The sequence below is a fragment of the Dromiciops gliroides genome, chromosome 3, assembly GCF_019393635.1.
Source record: "Dromiciops gliroides isolate mDroGli1 chromosome 3, mDroGli1.pri, whole genome shotgun sequence".
NCBI classification, from domain to species: domain Eukaryota; kingdom Metazoa; phylum Chordata; class Mammalia; order Microbiotheria; family Microbiotheriidae; genus Dromiciops; species Dromiciops gliroides.
In genome coordinates, this window is record NC_057863.1 from 89,332,079 (window position 1) to 89,354,231 (window position 22,153).

The 22,153-nt window shown below is 39.7% G+C and overlaps 1 protein-coding gene across 1 annotated transcript in view; it reads left to right on the top strand.

Moving 5' to 3' along the window:
* Positions 1-21,857, top strand: part of FLACC1 (flagellum associated containing coiled-coil domains 1) — a 42,802-nt gene extending 20,945 nt beyond the window's left edge. Inside the window, exons 9-16 of the mRNA XM_043998922.1 lie at positions 7,706-7,803; positions 8,778-8,830; positions 11,882-11,981; positions 12,473-12,576; positions 17,201-17,263; positions 18,240-18,329; positions 18,705-18,814; positions 21,441-21,857. Of these exons, the coding sequence (XP_043854857.1) occupies positions 7,706-7,803; positions 8,778-8,830; positions 11,882-11,981; positions 12,473-12,576; positions 17,201-17,263; positions 18,240-18,329; positions 18,705-18,814; positions 21,441-21,573 (751 nt within the window). The 3' untranslated portion in view covers positions 21,574-21,857. The remainder of the gene's footprint in view (positions 1-7,705; positions 7,804-8,777; positions 8,831-11,881; positions 11,982-12,472; positions 12,577-17,200; positions 17,264-18,239; positions 18,330-18,704; positions 18,815-21,440) is intronic.
* The last annotated feature ends 296 nt before the right edge of the window (positions 21,858-22,153 follow it).

The following is a 22,153-nucleotide window of genomic DNA, read 5'->3' on the forward strand; positions in this document are numbered from 1 at the left end:
CCTCCTCTCCAGACCCCACCCTCTACTCCTCCCATGGCCAAGCCCATTGCTTCCCCTGCCTGGGAAGTCCAGAGATCTGATGCGCATGCTCAACTTTCTCTAACTACATTTGCAGATTCAGGCTCAGCCCTTCCCCAGCCTGGCTGTGCTTCTGAGACAACCTTAGAAAACCCTTTAAATTCCAGATATGCTCGTTTTGTTGATAATTTTGCTAACCTGCTTTTGTCTTTCATTAGTAATCTTATAAAGCATTTGTATGGTGAAAAGACTGACAGACAATATAGAGGGGTTAAAGAAGAAAAATTTAAGCTGTATAAGAATGACAATCATCAACATAGTTCAAGACTCTGCTTCTTTTGCCATGGAAGGGTATATATTGTACAGAAATGTAGAAGTAAGGGGCAAGGTATTGATATGAGTGTTGGGGATTTTAGATATCAGAATCAAAAGTGTTCTGAATTCACTCAGAGTAATAGTATCAGTTCAGAGGTTACATAGGATTTCTATGCTATTATATATACATTTTGAAATTAATGGTATGGGTTTATTTTCATAGAGATTTTCATGCTTTTGAGATTGTGTCTTATACTTAGTTTCTAAAAGAAGGAGAATATTTGTAAAAGTTTTTTATAGTCATGTGATCAAGTTTATATTTCATAATACTCATTAATATTAAGTTCATGCTCATTTAGATTTCCTTAGTTTGAATTTCATTGTCTTTTATTGTTCCGTGTGTATTTTTTTCTATTTATTCATCTCTCTAATTTTGAAACATTGCAAGATGGTTTTGATTTCATAATACAATGTTAATTCTAGGAGTATTGTGCTCCCATATTCTGAGTTGTTTGTTTTTGTTATTTTTTCTCAACTGATTATTTGATCAAACTCTTTAAAGCATTTCCCTAGCAAATTGTTTGCCATGGCAAGTGTAAATTGATTCTAGAAGTATTATTTTTGATAAGCATATTCCAAAAAAAAAAAAAGAGGGGAACATTTGTAAAAGTTTTCTTTGAGATTGTGTTGTGCTTTAACTTATATTTAAATATGTTCTGATTTTTCACAAAAGTGATTGTATACTAAGTAAAAAAAAGGGGTATTATTTGAAATTGTTGCATAATTATATATTATATTCTGAGTCAAGATGTATTCACATTTTTTGCAATCATTTATTATCCTCAATTTTTAAATCCATATGAGACTTGGATTATGGGAACTTATCATTTAAGACACTAATTGCCTTTATTCTGAGTTATCAGATGCCAGTTGGCCAAGATGCCATCCAATCACAAGAGGAATACATGCAAGAGCAGACACTGAACTGTCACATGAGGGGAGACATGCATGAAGTCAAGGTATGGCCGAGGGAACGGCTTTTGACTAATGTTGAGGTTGGATTCTCTTGGTTTAATATTTTATTTTATTTTTCCCCACAATATTGCACAGATGGCTGGAAGTATTCATCCCACCCATCTCACTTCTACACCTGGCTTCTATGCTCCCTCCTATATGCCTGATGCCATGGACATCTCAAATCCCATGCATCTGATTAAGTCTGACTCAGTTTCCTCCAATATGTTCGGTGGCATGGACATATATTCCATCCACCTATTTTAAGCCTGGTATACTGCATGGGCAGTATATATTGCTCAAGTGTGGGAATGCTCATATCCCATCATTTCTCTGTTCTTTTATGGTAACCCCCATAATTATCTCAGGTGTCATGATAAATACAGTGTTGAATTTGGCCTTGACACCTGTTACCAATTATATTAGATTTTTAAATTTCTCATAATGGCATGAGGATAATTAGGCAGATGATGCAAAAAATGATGAAACAAAGATAAAAATTATTTTAAAAAATTAATATCACAGCAATTGTCTTCTCAATTACCCTCCATAAGGGGGGACTATAGTAATATTATAATTTTAAAGAATGTTTCAATTTTTGTTTTATTATATGTTTCATGTGTAACAACTAAGATTCTGAATTCCCTTAGACATGTTTTTGAGAACTTTCATTGTTTGATTTGATTATTGACAAAGCTATTTTAAAGTTGTGTTAAGCTCAATTTTGTAGGAAATTTTCCTGGCTGATTACCAGCATCCACACATCAACCCCTGAAGAGACTTCCATTCTACGACTACACCTAGAGGACATCTGAGAAAAGACTTTCAGAGACTTTAAATGAACAGTTTTGATTTGTTGTTTTTGTTGGGTTTTTTCTCTTTCTGTTATAATATACACCATCTGTAACATGTATTCTCTGCAGAGGCCCTCCCTTTGCAAGACTAATGTCAAAGCGTCGGTTCATGAGGACAAAAAAAAAAATCGCCCCTCTGGACAAAACTTTCCTCTCTTCCTTTTCTATATTGTCGTTCACATATTATTAGTTAGCAATAGTTATTACATTCTTTTTACTGTTCCGTCAAGGAAACATTTTGTTTCTTGAGGAACAACAGGGGGGACTGTAACGATTGGAATAACGCCACCTGCTGGATACTTACTGTAGAGGAGTTCTGCCCATGAAGGGAAGGTCTTTGAGGGCAAGACCAGGAGTCAGGAAGTGACGCGGGCTAGTGGGAGGAGGAAGGAAGAGACTGGCGCTCAGTCTCGCTCTCTTTCCTCTGGACTCTGGTGGAGAGCGGAGCTAGAAATGTGCTCTCCCTTTAATAGATAGGAATCTAGGCTTTTCTCTCTCTCTTTACCAAATTCTTATTCTCCTTAATAAATGCTTAAAAGTCTAACTCTTGCTAAAGCTTATAATTTATTGGCGGGATCGCATTAGATATTTTAGACAGTTTAGCTAGAATTTTAGCCTTAACAATAGCTAACGGAAAAGGAGAGGAACAGTGGCAGTCTTTTTTTTCCCTATGGTAAATTAAGATGCAAATTAATCTAATGAATTATCATTTTGATCGTATATGTAGACTTTTAAGGCGGTTCTTATTATTTCATGTTTAATCTTTGGTTGTTAACATAAACTATCATAGAAAAATGTATCCCTAAGTGTTTGAGCCAATTTACCTTGCGTAAGATGATTAATCCTATGATAGCCTGTAGGGGTAATTTCAGTCCTTCATTTGCCTAGCATAATCAGGCAGAGTTTCGTTCCTGTAGCAATGCCAGAGGATCCTATTAGTAATTTCCATTCTTGATAACTTATATTTTGTCTTTTTGGTCTCCGCATCTTTTTCCTTTCAAGTTCCAAACACTTGCACCAAGGCAACAGTATTTGTTTAAACATTCATTTTGTTTGTTTTGAGTGCCAAATTCTCTGCCCTTCTCCAGCCCCTCCCCTACCCACTGAAAAGGCAAACATTATGACACCCATTATATATGTGAAGTCATGCAAAATCTATTTCCATATGAGCCATGTTGCAAAAAAAGTAAGAAAAGTAAACTGAAAAAAGTATGTTTCCATCTGCACTTGGAATTCATAAGTTCTCCCACTGAAGGTAGATAACATTTTTCATCATGAGTCCTTTGGAATTGTAATAGATCATTTTATTGATCAGGATAAGTCTTTCATGGGTGATTATCATTACAATATTGCTGTTGCTGTGTATAATGTTCAACTAGTTCTGCTCACTTTACATCATTCATATATGTCTTCCTAAGTTTTTCTGAAAGCATCCTGTTCATCATTTCCTTTTTTTTTTTTTTTTTTTTTTGGTGAGGCAATTGGGGTTAAGTGACTTGCCCAGGGTCACACAGCTGGTGAGTGTCAAGTGTCTGAGGTCAGATTTGAACTCAGGTCCTCCTGACTCCAGGGCCAGTGCTCTATCCACTGCACCACCTAGCTGCCCCCTGCTCATCATTTCTAATAGCACATTAGTATTCCATCACAATTATATACCAGAACTTGCTCAGTCATTCCCCAATTGATTAGCATCCCCTCAATTTCTAATTTTTGCCACCACAAAAGAATCCCTATAAACATTTTTGTGCATATGGGTCCTTTTACTTTTTTTTGTTTGTTTGTTTGTTTTTTTGGTTTTTTAGTGAGGCAATTGGGGTTAAGTGACTTGCCCAGGGTCACACAGCTAGTAAGTGTTAAGTGTCTGAGGCCGGATTTGAACTCAGGTACTCCTGACTCCAGGGCCAGTGCTCTATCCACTGCGCCACCTACCTACTTTTACTTTTATCTCTTTGGTATTTATAGTTAGTAGTGGTTATTGCTGGGTCAAAGGGCATACACAATTTTATAACCTTTTCGGCATAGTTCCAAATTGTTCTCCAAATAGTTGGCCAGTTCACAATTCCACCAAGAGTGCATTAGTGTCCCTATTTTCACATAACCCCACCAGCATTTCTCTCTTTTTTTGTTTTCTGTCATATTAACCAATCTGATAGCTGTGAGGTGGTACCTCAAAGTTGTTTTACTGTTTTAGAGCATTTTTATGTGATTATTGATAGCTTTGATTTCTTTTTCCAAAAACTGCCTAGTCATTTCCTTTGACCATTTATCAATTAGGTTATGGCTCTTATTTTTTTATAAATATGGCTCAGTTCCCTATATATTTGAGAAATTAGACTTTTAACAGAGAAACTTATTATAAAAATTTCCCCTACAGTTTCCTACTTTTATTCTAATTTTGACTACATTAGTTTTGTTTATGCAAAAGTTTTTTTTAAATTTCATGTAATCAAAATTGTCCATTTTACCTCCTATGATCTTCTGTATCTCTTGTTTGATCATAAACTCTTCCTTTATCCATAGATCTAGCAGGTAAATTTTTCCATGTCTTCCCCCCTCTTCATCCCTACTGAATTGCTTTTATCACCGTTTATGTCTAAATCATGTTCCCATTTTTGACCTTATCTTGGTATACAGCATGAGATATTAATCTATCCTATTTTCTGCCAGACTGCTTTCCAGTTTTCCTATCAATTTTGCCAAATGGTGAGTTCTTGTGCCCAAAGCTTGGCTCTTTGGGTTTATAAAACACTAGATGACTATGATCATTTACCACTGTGTATAGTGTACCTGATCTATTCCCCTGATCCAGCCCTCTCTTTCTTAGCCAGTTACAGATTGTTTTGGTGACTACTGCTTTGTAATCTAGTTTGAATTCTGGTACAGCTGGGCTGCCTTCACTTTTTTTTTTCATTGATTCCCTTGATATTCTTACCCTTTTGTTCTTCCAGAGGAATTTTGTTATGCTTTTATAGCTCTATAAAATAATTCTTTGGTAGTTTGATTAGCACTGGTGCTGATTTAGGTAGAATTATCATTTTTACTATATTGACTGGGTCTATCTATGAACAATCAGTATTTCACCAATTGTTTAGATCTTTCTTGATTTGTGTGAAAAGTGTCTTATGATAGTGTTCATATAGTTCCTGTGTATATCTTTTTTTTTTAAGTGAGGCAATTGGGGTTAAATGACTTGCCCAGGGTCACACAGCTAGTAAGTGTTAAGTGTCTGAAGCCGGATTTGAACTCAAGTACTCCTGACTCTATCCGCTGCGCCACCTAGCTGCCCCCTCCTGTGTATATCTTGACAGGCAGACTTTCAAGAATTATATAGTGTTACAGTTACTTTAAATGGAATTTTTCTGTCTATCTCTTCCTGATGGATTTTGTTAAAAAAAACATATTAAAATACTGATGATTTATGTGGATTTATTTTATAACCAAGCTGGTAATTCTCTCTCTCTCTCTCTCTCTTTTTGTTTTCGTGGGGGAATGGGGGTTTATGACTTGCTCAGGGTCATACAGCTAGTAAGTGTCAAGTGTCTGAGGCAAGATTTGAACTCAGGTCTTCCTGAATCCAGGGCCAGTGCTTTATCCACTAAGCCACCTAGCTGCCCCCCCTCCCCTTGTTAATTCTCTTTTTTGGGGGCGGAGGGAAGCAATTGGGGTTAAGTGACTTGCCCAGGGTCACAAAGCCAGTAAGTGTCAAGTGTCTGAGGTTGGATATGAACTCAGGTCCTCCTGAATCCAGGGCTGGTGCTCTATCCACTACACCACCTAGCTGCCCCTTATTAATTCTCTTTTGATAATTTTCTTGCATAACTCTCATTTCCTTTCCCAATTGTTCCTCTGTTACTCTTATTTGATTTTTTTTTTGAGGCAGTTGGGGTTAAGTGACTTGCTCAAGGCCACACAGCTAGTGTCAAGTGTCTGAGACCAAATTTGAACTCAGGTCCTCCTGACTCCAGGGCCAGTGCTCTATCCACTGTGCCACCTAGCTGCCCCTTATTTGATTTTGTAAATCATTTTTTGTTCTTTTTGAATCTCTTTAGCTCTCCTAAGAATTTTTGTTGAACTTGTGTCTTATCTTCATGTTTCATTAAGGCTTTGCTTATTTCCTTTTCCTTTTTTTTTTTTTTTTTTTTTTTTTTTGCTGGGCAATGGGGCCTAAGTAACTTGCCCAGGATCATACAGCTAGTACGTGTCAAGTGTCTGAGACCAGATTTGAATTCAGGTCCTCCTGAATCCAGGACCATGGTTTATCCACTGTGCCACCTAATTGCCCTGGCTTTGCTTATTTTCATCGTTTTGTCTTTTGAGTTGTCTTGAGTTAACCCTGTCACCATATAAGCTTTTTATGGTCAGGTTCTTTTGTTGTTATTTACTCACTTTTTTTTTCCAGGAAGTACACAAGTCTATTTGTTCATGCTTATTCACAAATCTCAGAAATCTATTTACTCACTTTTCCAGCCCATTTCTTAAGTTAGAACTTCATTTTAGGGTTGGGTTCTGCTCACTTGTGGATGAGGGTGGGGATGAGGGGAGAAGCCACTGTCCCAAACTTCAGGTTTTTTCACCTTGCTGTTTTCACAGCTAGTTCTGGAAGTCTGTAAGTTGTCAGAGAGACTGTGGCCCAGCAATGGCCCCTGTTCCATTGTTACCACAAACACTAACACTCTTCTCTGCCCTGGAACTAAAATCCAGAACTTGCAGATGGGTGATGTGGTTATTTACTGCAATGCCACAGTCATTGTTGTTATGGTTGTTTAGTTGTTTTCACTTGTGTCCGACTCTTTGTGACCCCTTTTGGAGGGTTTCTTGGCAGAAATACTGTAGTAGTTTGCCATTTCCTTCTCCAGCTCATTTTACAGATGAGGAAACTGAGGTAAACAGGGTGAAGTGATTCGCACAGGGTCCCACACTAGTAAGCCTGAGGCTAGATTTGAACTCAGGGCTTCCTGACTCCAGGACCAGATTTTTATCCACTGTGCCACCTATATCAATTATAAATAGATAAATACATATATTAGGGATATGGGCTCAAAAATGGTTACTGATAGGGCATACAATTAAAAGAATTTTGAATTTCTTTATCTAAAAAATTGCCAGCATTATGTATGGCAAAGATGGGAACTCTCAGCAAGCTTGAGGGAACCATAGGATCAGAGGCTGGCCATAGGTTCCCTGAGCTTAATCCAAGCCAAAGATTTCTCAGCAACTGGACCACCAGATGTATTTAACAGAGTTGTCCTTCCAAAGCATCAGATGTTCTCCATGTCAGCATATGGATATGCCCAAAGGGCCCTTGGAGAACATTTTAAGATTCTGAGATATCTGACCCTCTGTTAGGGTTAGGGTTGAACCTGAGTCAAGGTATGGTCTTAGCAGGACAACCAGGGCTTCCGGTGGCTGCCACAACTTTCTAGCTCTGGTGAATGAGAAAAAAGAACAGCTTTCTTCAGACGTCCTTTTATTGATGAGTTTTTTCTGTTGTGATGACTGCACAGAGAACTCAAGTTGGCTCATGATGGGGAAATAGCTGCCTTGGAGGAAAAATATAAATCATCCCTGAAGTCGGAGAAGAACATTGCACAAGGAAAGCTAGGTAGGACTGGAATCTGGGCAGAATGTTTTTGCTGTAATGTAGAGAAAGCCCTCTGAGCATGTCAGGGGAACCTGGGTTAATTGGAAAGCATCCACTAGGTTTCTCTTGGGATTCTTCCTAAAGCTTAGAACAGGAAACATTCTGTAGAGAGAATGACTAAAAAGGAGGGCAATCCGTTCATCAACATGCCCAATAAGACAGGGAAACAGAGTCTTAATTCATATCCCAGCTCTACCACTCCATTGCTGGGTGACTTTGGGCATAAGAATCTCTTCCCTATTTGCTCCTTAGGGCTATTGTGAGGAGCAAAAAATAATAATAATAATCTGTGGGAAAGTACTTTGGAAAATGTAAAAACCCTATACCTGGGGCAGCTAGGTGGTGCAGTGGATAAAGCACCAGCCCTGGAGTCAGAAGGACCTGAGTTCAAATCCGGCCTCAGACACTTAACATTTACTAGCTGTGTGACCCTGGGCAAGTCACTTAACCCTAATTGCCTCACTAAAAAACAAAAACAAATTTTAAAAAACCCTATACCTATCACTTACCATGTGACGTAGCACATTGGCTGGTCAACAAGCATTTATTAATCACTTACTATGTCTCAGGCCCTCTGCTAAGAGCTAGGGATACAAAGAAAGGCCCAAAAAAGAAAAGCTCACCGTCATTTTAGGTCTTTGATGGAGAAAGGACATTTAGGGTCAGCTAACCTGGCATTTAAGGGTTAACCTTAACCCTGCCAAGTTCTGGGAACCCCAGCCAATGTCCCACAGAGAATGGGGTGAGACCCCTATTTCTCGTATTATCTTGACTTATGATAAGGATTTATCTCCAGGGATCTGGGTGGTTTGATCACGTGTAATAGAGGAGGTCCCAAAAGTCTTAGTGAAGTTTTAAGCTGTTTAAACTGCATATTGGTGTGGTCTATGGCTTTTGAATGGAATAGTGAAAACTGTTTATTTTCTTTTGTCCAGAGAGTATGGTGAAGGAGTATAAGTATTTGAAGAATATGTTCCGAATGTACCAGGTGAGATCTAGCTGCTCTGAACCATTTTCAAGCACAAGGGAAGCTGGGCTACAGTTCCAGACTTCATTCCCTGGAGGATAATCCTCAGTGGAACAATCCAAATGGTGTAGTGGGTGGGAAATGATTCCTGAGGAGACGGGGCAACAGGGAGCCGGGGTGGGGGGTGTCTACCCCAGCAAAGAGCTTTGAATTGAATTGAATTGAACTATTCAGTACTGGCTGCTCGGCTAACTGTGTTAATAGGCTGGTAGGGCTGCTTGTGTGTACAGTGATTCTCCCAGGCCTATTCTTTATTCTCAGTTTGGGGGTTTTTTGGATGAATGCCTGTGGAAATAGGGAAGTATATGTTTCCCCAGGCAGATGAAGCAAGTTGGGCAGGTTAAAGTGTCAGCGTTCATTCTTTTAAAAAAAATTAATTGGGGCAGTGGATGTGGACATTGGCCCTGGATTCAGGAGGACCTGAGTTCAAATCCAGCCTTAAACACTTAACACTTACTAGCTATGTGACCCTGGGCAAATCACTTAACCCCAATTGCCTCACCCTCACCCCCAAAAAATTAATTTCATATTTGTGTTCCTTCATTCTCTCATTCATTTACTCATTCATTCAGTGTCTATAAGGCCCTACCAAAGTAAAGAAATGATGTTAATCTAACATTCTCATCATTTTTAAATCCTACTGTTAGAAGCACTGCCGTGTGTGTGTGTGTGTGTGTGTGTTTGTGTGTGTGTGTGTAGGTATAGATGTGTGTACAAGTGAGAGAAAGAGAGAAAGGAAGATGGGCAGGGAGAGGATAAGAAGGAGGAAGGGACAAAGGGAGGGAGAAAGAAAGAGGAAGAAGAGAAATACAAATATATTTTTCACACTCTATTTCTGTGTTAGGCAGATTCCTTCGGAAAGGTGCCAAAAATCAGGAAGAGGACTTTTGAGGGTTCCTCCCCGGAGGTTTCTCTGACAAAAGAGTCATCAGGGGAGCAGCTAGGTGGTGCAGTAGATAAAGCACTGGCCTTGGATTCAGGAGGACCTGAGTTCAAATCTGGCCTCAGACACTTGACACTTACTAGCTGTGTGACCTTGGGCAAGTCACTTAACCCTCACTGCCCCACAAAAAAAAAAAAACAAAAACAAAAACCCAAAGAGTCATCAGAATATCCAAGAGACAGAGAGGGAAGAAAAGTGCTCCCAAAAGGCCCAAGGGAGCAGTTTTATTACAGTAGCTGGCTTGTTTATAACTTTTGTTAGGGCTCAGAAGGCCTGCCCTCCTCGACCCCAAGCATCCGGCCATTCCATCCTGCCACAGCTAGCTCAGGAACATAATGGCTGCACTCTGAGAACTGAGCCCCTGGGAAGGGCACCAAGGGACTTGGAGCAAAATGTGAAGGGCTGGCACCAGGTCTAAGTCTCCTCTGGGCCCCATAAAGCAGCTGTGAAGAACTGACATTTCCATAGAGCTTTGTTCTCGTCCATGTGCTGCTACTCCCATTTTATAGATGAGGAAACTGAGGTTCACAAAAGTGAAGTGATTTACTCCAGCTCACATAGCTAGTAAGGGTCAGGGCCAGGATTCTTTCCACTATACTCTACTACCTCTATTTCAGAGGTTCTTAACTTCTTTTTTATGATGTGCTGGTAAATGTTTAATCACTGGCTGTGGGAGTAGAAGAGAAGTGAATGAAAGTACAGCACACTCTTTTTTTGGAGGGGGGTGAGGCAATTGGTGTTAAGTGACCTGCCCAGGGTCACACAGCTAGTAAGTGTCAAGTGTCTGAGGCCAGATTTGAACTCAGGTCTTCCTGACTCCAGGGCCGATGCTCCATTCACTGCGCCACCTAGCTGCCCCAGCACACTCTTAAGTTTAATTTGCATCATTGACATTTTTCTCCAATACTTTCTTAAGTCTAGAACATCTGCAAAACACATCAAGCCCTGGTTTTTAAGTAGGGTCTCCTGATTTCTGAGGTATAAATGCTAACACTGAAAATTTAGCAATCAGACTGGTTTGAGCTGGCTCCAGCACACCCCTGTATAGATGCCTTTGGCAGTCTGGTGAAGCCCATGGACCCCTTTTCAGAATAATAAAGTGCATAAAATAAAATGCATGGTATTACAGAGGGAGCCAATTGTGTTGAAATATAGTTATAAAAAAATTAAATTCACAGAGCTCAGGTTAAGAACCCCTGATCCATTTGCTCATATCTTCTTTTGAAGAACATACCATTATTTCCTAAAAAACAAACAACAAAAACAACAATAAAAAACACTGAATAATTGGTCTTTTTACTGGTATCTTAGCTGATCCAATGGGATTTTCACCTGATTTGTAAAATTTCAGCAGAACCTTTGAGCATAGGAGTAAAAAACCTTATCTTCCATGCTGGAAGAAATTCTATTTTTGCTCTGACAATGGCTGTGAACATTTCATTTTTTTTTCTTGAATGAATTCTTTAAATATTCCAAAGACCAAAGTTAGAAAACTATTGGTTTATCTCCTACCATTTCCATTTTATAGCACTGTCCTACTCCAGACAACTTATCAGTGAGGGTGGGAGTTTTGCAATAGAGAACACTGCTTGGACCGCCACCAGCAACTCTCTATAGCCCATTCTTCCATTTCAACACCACCATGTGATTTCTAGAAAATATTTTTTAAAGTCTCTCCCTTCCTTTCTGGGTATTCTTGATTCATAAGACCATGATGTCCATACATGGTAAGGCAGCTGGTGGTGCAGTGGATAAATCACCGGCCCTGGAGTCAGGAGGACCTGAGGTCAAATCTCACCTTTGACACTTACTAGCTGTGTGACCCTGGGCAAAGTCACTTAACCCCAATTGCCTTAAACATCTGGGGCCATCCCCAGTCATCCTGATTTATGTCTTGCCACTGGACCCAGATGGCTCTGGAAGAGAGAGTAAGGTTGGTGACCTTGTACAGCCCTCCCTCACATAAATCCAATTCAGTGTAAGTCATGACATCACCCCGATGTCATGGTCATCTTCAAGAACAAAGGACAAGCAACAACAAGATGTTATGGTCATCTGTGTCTCCCTAGGACAGTATCTCAGATGAAATGGAGGAGAAGTGGTCAAGGCGGAAGATCGAATGGGAGAAGAGTGAGAAAATGGAACGAGAAAAAATCCTGTTGCAGCAAAGTAAGTAGAGAATCTTGAAATGTTTTAGGCAAATGAACGACCTTGGTTTATTGAAGGAAAATATGGCCAAATGGAAAGGTTGAAAATGGAAGGACTATAGACCAACTTTAAGCCAGCTCCTCATGCATTCATTTAGTGACCTTGTCAAAGTCACAGCCTACCCCATTCATCTGCACTTTATTTTTTAGAACAATAATGTAACCCAGAAGTTCACAAGGTTTTATTTTGTTGTTGTTTTTTTTTTTTTAGCATGAGGATCTCTTGTTTAACATAAAAATATCTGTGGGTCCTCACACCATAGTCACTGTACTATTAGTGCCCACTAATTGTGAAAATGCATGGGTGAACCATTAGTTTGACCCAGGCTACCATTTCTTATGTTCTCGAGTATTTCGTGTTTTCCTCCTTGTATCCTTTAAATACAAATATACTTCTGAGAGTGCACATTTTACATAGACATAGACATGGATATATGCTCTGATTCTCTTCAGAATACAGATTAACAAAGAAGTTTGAGGTGGATGTAGAGGAAGAAAAGAGAAAAATAGAGGAACTCCATATTCAAGCCTGTGAAAAGTTCAGTAAGGAGAGAGAGGTAATCCCCTAGAGGAATAAATAATCTTAGATCTACTGTAAGTTTCTAAAGGCAAGAAATAACATTGTATACCTTGAAGTAACTTATGGATTCTATGTTTAAGAGTTACTTGCTTTTTAGAGGCAACTCGAATTTAACTTGAATTATTTAGATGAATCCAGGGCGTCAAGGCACATGGTTCACAACATTGTGATGATAGCAATAGCTAACGTTTATATAGCACTTTTACAGGTTTCAAAGTACTTTACAAATATTACCTCATTTGATCCTCACAACAGCCCTGGGAGATAGGTGCTAGAATTACCCTGATTTCACAGCTGAGGAAACTGAGGCAAATAGAAGTTAAATGACTTGCCATGGGTCACACAGCTAGTAAGTGACTAAGCTCAAATTTTAACTCAAGAAGATGAGTCTTCCCAACTCCAGGCCCATTGTTCTATCCACTATGTCAGCTATCAGCCCACAGATTTCTGTAGGGAAGACCCTTTCCCATAAGTTCTGTCTTGGCTGACTTCACCCTCGCTTCCCCTGGCTATCCAGAGAAGGAACAGAAGGATGTGTCCTTTCTCTTTGCTGCTCTTCATGCCTTCATAGGGTGGCAACCAAGTCTCCAGTTTCTCAGGCTGTTGGGTTTTCCAAATAAATAATGATATTATCAGCATTGTCTCCTCTTTGCCAATGCTTATACTTTTATTTCTCATTCCTGTCTTATCGCTATAGCTAAAATTTCTAGAACCCATGTTAAATCATAGCGGGAAGATTGGGAACACTTTCTTTATGCCTTTACTTATTGGAAAATGTTCCATCATTTTGCTGTTGTAGTTTGTTCTAGGTTTTGGATTTAGACGTATACTTTTGAACATATTAAAGAAGGACCCTTCTATTTGTATTGCTTTTAGAGTTTTTAACTATACATGAGCAATTTATTTTGTTAAAGGCTTTTGGGGCATCTGTTAGTATAATTGTGTGAGGGGTTTTTGTTCTTTTTACTTATACGATTAGTTATTTTAGTTGTTTTCCTAATGATGAACCACCCTTGCATCCCGAGTATAAATCCATTTTGACAATAGTGAATAATATTTTGGACATATAGTTTTACATTTGCTCATGTAAAGCGGATAGAATGTGTAAAGAAATGTCTACACTTATTTACTCCTGTAGAAGTTGTGGGAAAATTCATTAAATTGACCTAGGGGCAGCTAGGTGGCGCAGTGGATAGAGCACCAGCCCTGGAGTCAGGAGTACCTGAGTTCAAATCCGGCCTCAGACACTTAACACTCACTAGCTGTGTGACCCTGGGCAAGTCACTTAACCCCACTTGCCTCACTAAAAAAAAAAAAAATTGACCTAATAGAATCCTAGGGCAATGAACCATTGTTTCGCCAAGAATCAGTCACATCCTTAATAGCCTTTTAGAAGTGAACGGAAAAGAGAAGCTCCGTGGTGGGGTGGATAGAGCCTAGCCCTGGAGTTAGGAGGACCTGAATTCAAGTTCAGCCTTAGATACTAATTTAGCTGTGTGACCTGGGTAAGTCACTTAACCTCAATTGCCTCAAAAAATTAAAAAGATAAAAATAAAAGCAAGAGCAAGCCCTGGGGAAGGATTCATCACTGGTATTTGAGATGAGCCAACTGTGGAGGAAGAAGTGGACTCTTTTAAAGGGAAATGCTCTCGGGCTTTTCCCTTACCCCTCTGCCAGGGTGCCAGTTGATATCAGCAGTGGCATTTGGCATATCCGGCAGAGAACAGGCCCAGAGAGTCAAGTTGTGAAGTCGATTTGAGGTGCAGAGATTCTAGATTGACCAACCCAGCTGAGTTACTGCACCCAGGGCCAGCAACATGGAGATGTTCTGAGAAGAAAAAAGGTATCAGGGCCCTGCAGTGCCTGAGGTGTTAGTTGTGTTGGCCACATATGTACCTCTCTACTAGTATATGCTGTTTCTATGCATGCCCATTCTTTTCATTGATGCTGTATTTGTTTAAAAGTGCATACTTTTGGGGCAGCTAGATGGCGCAGTGGATAGAGCACCAGCCCTGTAGTCAGGAGTACCTGAGTTCAAATTTGGCCTCAGACACTTAACACTTACTAGCTGTGTGACCCTGGGCAAGTCGCTTAACCCCAATTGCCTCACTAAAAAAAAAAAAAAAAAAAGATATGAAAAGTGCATACTTTTGGGCAGCTAAGTGGCACAGTGGATTCAGAAGGACCTGAGTTCAAATCCAGCCACAGCCACTTGACACTTACTAGCTGTGTGATCCTGGGCAAGTCACTTAACCCTTATTGCCCCATTAAAAAAAGGAGGAGTAAAAGTGTATACTTTGAGGGTGAGGAGGAAGGGGATAATTTGAAGCTAGGGTGCTATTTCAGTAAATGCTTCTGCTTTGAGCTAATTGTATCTTCTGGCTTACTATTGAAAGTTTGTGTGTGTGTGTGTGTGTGTGTGTGTGTGTGTGTGTGTAACTACCGTTTTAGGAGTTTGGACCCACAGGGGATGACTTCTAAACCCAACTTGTGAGCAGAACTTGGGAGGAGGTAGTGGATAGGTGGTTCTACACTGAAATTTTATTTTCAAGTTTTCCATGAGTATTCATTAGTGAGATTAGACTATAGTTCTCTTTCTCCATTTTGTTTTGTTTTGTTTTGTTTGCGGGTCAGTGAGGGTCAAGTGACTTGCCCAGGGTCACACAGCTAGTAAGTGTCAAGTGTCTGAGGTAGGATTTGAACTCAGTTCCTCCTGAATCCAGGGCTGGTCCTTTATCCGCTGCACCACCTAGCTGCCCCCTCCTTCTCCATAGCCCTGTAGTTTGAGTATCAGGACCATAGTCCTGAAGTTAGGAGGACCTGAGTTAAAATCTCATCTCAGACAATTACTAGCTGTGTGACCCTGGGCAAGTCACTTAACTCCAATTGCCTTAAACATCCGGGGTCATCCTGATATATATATTACCACTTGACCCAGATAGCTCTAGAGGTGAGAGTGAGGTTGGTGACCTTACACAGCCCTCTCTCATTTAAATCCAATTCAATGCAAGTCATGACATCACCCCGATGTCATGGTCCTCTTGGAGAATGAAGGACAAACAACAATATCAGGATCATATCTGTCTTATAAAAGGTGTTTGATATAAGGGTATTTCATTTAGGACATTCCTAAGAAGAGAGACAAAGATACATCTGGACATGTCTAGAGATATCTGTCTTTTGTTATACTGGTCAGAAGACTAAGTTCTGAGCCTAAGAACAACTGAGATCCATTAGAATGATCTCATCTAACAGAGAACACAACCCTGCTGAGCAAATGCCACATGGGCCACATTGAACCTGGACTGTCTCCTTTGCTTATGATCTTTTGTCTATTTGTCCTATCTAACCAAAAAAATCTCTTCCCCAGTTCATAACCAAAGTCCTGCTCTGTGTAGAGCAGGTTGCTGATCCCAGTGCATCCCTCTTTCTCACCTCTTAATTCTGTTGTTTTTTTTTTAAATCATCCCATCATAGCCAACTCATACCTGGGCCCTCTTTCTATGTCTCTCTGTCTGTCTCTCTTTCTGTCTGCCTCTGTCTGTCTCTCTTATCGGCTAGGTTGAATTAGGGGATGGATTGGAAGTTTTCTCTTGTTTATGTTTTATCTTTGCGAATGGGACATGCTTTCTTCTGTGTTTCTTGTTTGATTTAGTCTTGTTGGAACATAGGATCACAGAATTCGATGGGACCTTAGAGAATACAACCTCTGTCCCATCTTACAGATGAGGAAACTAAGGTGACTCAAGTGAGGTCACAAAACTGGAATTTGAATCCAGGTCCTTTGACTTCAAAATACAATGTTCCTTCCACTCCACTGTGAGGGCCAAATTTAGTATGGGAAGAGTTCATTGGGCAGCTTGCCGTAGTATTGGGGTAAGAAAAGAAACAGCCTCTTTCAAAAACAAAACAGGTTTATTAATGGGAACAAATTTAAAACACAAGGAAGATTAATAGAACTAGAAACAATGTCTAAATCTCTGGGGTAAAAAAGCCACAGGCACCCCAAACCTGCCTCCAGCCTAGCCAGCTCCAAAGAGCTAGCTTTGCCTCAAAAAAAACAAACTCACTAACACCCGAAATCTGTAGCTCTAAGGAGAATTAGCTGTGCAATCTCTTCTGGTTTTGTCCGAAGGTCAAACACCAGCAGCTCCTCTAACTGTCCCTACCTTCCTTTCCTGTTTCCCTCAGAAAAAACTCTCTAACTGCCTTTTCCTCTAAGTGCCTCTCCCACAGGAAGGGGCAGTTCTTAGTTATTCTGAGTCTCCAATTGGCTCAGCACACCCACACGGGCTGTCCCCATTATAATCTGGCCAGGCCCACATGAGCGTGGGGGAGCCACCAGGGGAGGCTTAATTACTTAGTTTCAATAAATGTTCCCTGTAGTCAGAGTTCCTCTTGTTTGTTCAATTATCTTCCAAAGTACACACCCATCTTCTCTTAGGCTTTTCAAGCTTATATTTTTTTTTCAGTCTGACCATAATGAAGCAAAGATAAGGTTATGGAAACCCCAAATCACAATTAATTCCTTACACCACCATGGTGCTAGGTCAGAAATAGAAATGACATGAGACTCACCTTCAATACGCTATCACTTTCAGGCATTCCTAAAACAACATGAAATGGATATGTTGCATTTAGAAGAGCTACAGAAGGCCAAGGAGGTGAGATTTTTTTTTCCTTTGTGATTGCTGGCACACAAGTAAGCAAAATGAAAAAGTGAACCAAAGTAGACTGACTCAAGAACGCTGGTCATCAAAGAATCTGAACCACTGGAACACAGTTGAGCTTTCTGGGGCTTGTAGAACTTGTTAGCCAACAAAGCCTTGACCATTCTTTACCCTTATGCCTGTTAGTGAAAAGTGAGCTTAATGTATGGCTTTTATGGACCAATTTGAGCTAGAACTTGTTGTCTGGCTCTGCTAGGGTTCAAACAGGGATGTGCACTTTAACCCTCACCACCCAGTTCTTCCCTTTGGGCTCCATACATCGCAATAATACATCTTGTGGAGGCCTCCTTATTGGGGAAAACCTCCCCATTACCACTGCTAGAACTCTACTCAAGCCCTGTTCATACTTCATATAGGAGCTGGAAGGGACCGCAGACATCATCCAGTCCAAACTTCTCATTTTACAGACGATAAAACTGATAACAGAGCAATTAGGCCATATGCCCATGGTCGTATAGAGATATTGGTAGCAGAGGGAGGATTCGAACCCAAGGAAACCAATCCCAAATCCAGCATTCTTTCCATTATACCAACACTGCTTCAACTTTTAGGAACATTGCAGGGATGCTGAAGCATCAGCCTCTCAAGGAGTTCTGAAGCTTCTCAGCCAATGGTGTGATTTTAAGGTTTGTCACTAGAAGCAGCTTGAAAATGCAAGTGAGGATTTTTTTTTTGCCAGTGTAATTCACTTAGACACCTCAGGAAAAAAAAAAAAGCACTATGAGGGTTAAGTGTAGCTTGAAATCACAATATATTTTGTCTATTACTAGATTAAAAGTTTGTCCATGAGGCCAAGGAATGTCATCCATACATTGTGCAATTTCCCCAGCCCCTAGCACAGTGTTCTGTAAACAGTAGGTAATCCATAAGTGCATGTGGAATTGAATTGAGTCTCTTTCTCCTAACAAAGGCTGTGGAGGAAGAATTGCAGGCACAATCGCTTATTTTAGAATCACTGAATACATCATTATACCAAAGCCAAGTGGACCTTCAGAAAGAGGTGAGTTCCAACTTAGGAGAGGGGATAACAGGTGAATGAAGCACGAGAGAGTGACACCTAGAAAGAACTTTTGGTCATTTAGTCCAGGGCTTCTTCAACTTTTTCAGCTCTCAACCCCTTTTTGCCTGAGAAATTTTTATGTGACCCTGGTTTATAAGGTATATAATATAGGTATACATAAGCTTTGACTGTTGCCAAATTTTTTGTGACCTGCGACGTTCGGTTATGCGACCCCACAGTTTAAGCTAGATTCTAGTCCAACCCAGTGACATTTGCAGCACAGTAGGCTGCCTTCATTAACGGACTGTGACAGTCTTATTCAGCCCCTGGCCTGGGGAAGAGGAATAGCAAGCTTTTTAAATAAATGCCTTTCAGAAAAACCATGCGATTAACCTGGAGCGCATCCTCCAGCAGAAGCTTATTGACGTTGAGGAAAAATACAAATTTATGGTACAGAACCTGACGGATGAAAATCTAGACCTGAGGTATGTACCTATAAGAAAAAAAATGAGAACACTGGGGTTAGGGGTGGGGTGGGGAGGCTTTTTGATGAGACAATATGTGTGTGGGGAGCCTACCCACAGTTGTTCTAGGAAGCATCTTTGCCACTAGAAAAGAAAAATTATTTATGCTCCCTAAAACTAGTTTGTAGTAGAACTGATCTGGAGATCAAATTTCAAATAAATTTCCTGAAGTGTAAGATTATGCATTTTCCTGATACTCATTAAATTATATTTTTATTCCTATTATCTCTTTTTAAAAGTCAATTATTGGGGGCAGTTAGGTGGCGCAGTGGATAAAGCACCAGCCCTGGATTCAGGAGGACCTGAATTCAAATCTGGCCTCAAACACTTGACACTTACTAGCTGTGTGACCCTGGGCAAGTCACTTAACCCCCATTGGCCCGCAAAAAAAAAAAAGTGTAAAGTATCACACATTACTTTCAAAGCTGTCCTGCTTGTCTTTGCTTTCTTTTATTCTTTTTTGTGAATTAAATTTTTTTCCAATGGCTTTATTTTTTTAAACATCATTATCACGTACCTCTTTTCTCCCCCTTTCCCCTTCCCCCAATTAAAAACTCAGAGAAAAAAAAAGAAACTCTTGTAATAAATAAGGATTGTTGAGCAAAATAAATTCACACAATGGTCATGCCCCCAAAAATATGTCTCTCTGCACCTGGTAGTTATATAGCTAAGTTAAAGGGCATACAAGTAACTTTTGAGTTATTATTTGTGTGACATCTCTTACTGGCTTTGATTCATATTTTATTACAGCCTAATGAAATTCTGCTCTTTCAGGCCAGCATTTATACTTCAAAGTAAAGCTACATCCCAAAGATGTTGTCAAGAATTAAATGAATTAAATATGTTTTAGTTGACTATATCCTACAAAAATAATGATAAACAGGTCAGAGAAAACAATTTGACAATATCTCCTACAATTTGTTTCCATACCTGTCCTCCTATGAACAAAACAGATCAGAGAACATAATGTCTCTCCTACAGGAAAAAACAGATCAGAGACAAGACAGAAAAAACATGATACCAATTTATTTTGTCCCAAGAAGAAATATAAGCATGATCATGTGGAGACCCTTCCAAAGAAGGGAGCTCAAAGACTCCCTCTTTCTAAGGGGTTTTAAGGTTTCTTTGCTCACTGGTTACAGAATAACTTCATTAGCATGATACAAATCAACCCAAAGCAAATACTATAAATGTAAAGCAGTTAAACAATACAAATCAGTTTAACAACTCAATTTAAAGCAGATGCTATGGTTAGATTATGTGGAAACAGGAAGGTCTTTATCAAAGACAAGGGTGTCTAGATAGTTGATCAGAAGAACAATAAGATCTATTTACTTTCCATGCAAAAAAAAAAAAAAGTTTAATTTCATGGGGCAGTTAGGTGGTGCAGTGGATAGAGCACTGGCCTTGGATTCAGGAGGACCTGAGTTCAAATTTGACCTCAGACACTTGACACTTACTAGCTGTGTGACCCTGGGCAAGTAACTTAACCCTCATTGCCATGCAAAAAAAAAAAAAAAGTTTAAGATCTATTTACTTTCTTGGGAAAAGAAGATAGTGAATGGGAATTTCAAAGGAGCTTTTAAGTTTGTTTATTCTCTTAGGGAAAGAAGTTAGTGAACTTATCTGCTAGCTATCTAGGTTTAGCCTAAAGTTTTAGTCAAAGGGCATTTTCCAGGATCTCACAAAATCCATTTGGATAATAAGGCAGCTCCATCAAATCCAGGTGATCCATACATTCATATTAACAATGTACATGAAAATACTAAAACTCTGAATAATTGTTTAAAAATATATATTAGTCCCTTAGTTTCCTTGCAAGTATAATGATTGGAATGATGCCACCTGCTGGAGAGTTACTGTAGGAAAGCTCTGCCATGAGGAGAAGGCATCTGAGGGCAAGCCATGCGGTCAGGTCCTTGGCATCAGGAAGTAACGTTTGCTTGTGGGTACTGTCTATCAAGGCTACCAGCCAGTTAGCTTGGAGCTGGGGGGGGGGGGGAATGTTCCCAGTTTCACAAGAGGCTTCTAGGAGGAAGGAGGAAGCGTTGGGTCCTTTTTGTTCCTGACCTTGCCATGGTGGGTCAGATGATGGGGTCTCTTAGAAATAGTAAGATTTTTACCTTTCTCTCTGATCCTAATGCTCTTTAATACTTAAACACTTAAATACTCTTGCTAAAGCTTATAATTTATTGGCGACCACTCATTAGATTTTAGATAGTATAGCTAGAATTTTAGCCCTTTACACAAGTAAGGCAGAATGTTGTATACATTGTCAGACGTGGGCATCAATAAAACTTTTTTTTTAAGTTCCCAAATCACTATAGTCAGTTGAGAACTTATTTCCTGTCCTAGAAATTCAATCAAAAGTAATATTCCAGCCATCCCATTAGGGAATGGCCCATTCTCCAGAGAATGTAAATAAAGACCTTTGGGAAAAAAAGTAATATTCCTTTTTGAATCTGGGAGCATTCCTGGTTATAATTAAGATCCTACCTGGGATGGAGTCATGTTCTCTTATACCTGAGGATCCTACACATTCTCTATGTTTTATTTCTAAGATAATGTCTTTTCCTTCACCCAACAGGCATTTGTTAATCTTAAAGAATGAAGAGCTTTTCCAAGAAAGAAGCAAGAGAAGCGCCAGGGAAGACTCTTTTGTCTATCATGATGACTTACTTACTGAGAATGAAAATTTGGACACAGAACAAAAAAGTTGACTGTCTCCCAGGGCCTAGAGAATTCATGTGAAAAACTTCCCTTCAGGCTTGCCTGAGATTTGTTCAGTTCTTGGGGTTCCATATTTTTGTTTTTGTTTTCACAACTTAACTTTATTCAGAGTTGTTGGAAACATAAATGTCATTGAGCCAAGATTTTCTTTCCCTCTCTACCCCGACTTTGAGGTAATCCATGAACCTTCCTGTCTGTTTGATTCTCTGCCTGGGTATGGCTGAACATTCTGATGATGATAACACAAGGAATGTTTTCCCTTACCCAACATTTATATGCCATTAAATTAATTTTTTATTCTGCCCTCACTTATTGCACTGGAAGAAGGGCTCTCATTAAGCCCATTCTCTTGCTGAAAAAGATGAATGTGTGATTGATTACATCTTCCAAAATCATAAGATGTTAGAGCTGGAAGGGTCTTGGCCATCTTCTAGTCTGTGCTTCTCACTTTCCAGATGAGGTGAGGCCCAAAGAGACTTCCCCAAATAACACAACCATTGAATGGTAAAGCCAAAATTAGGTCTTAGAACTCCCATTCTCAAGTCCAGTGCTCTTAAGACAATGCCATAC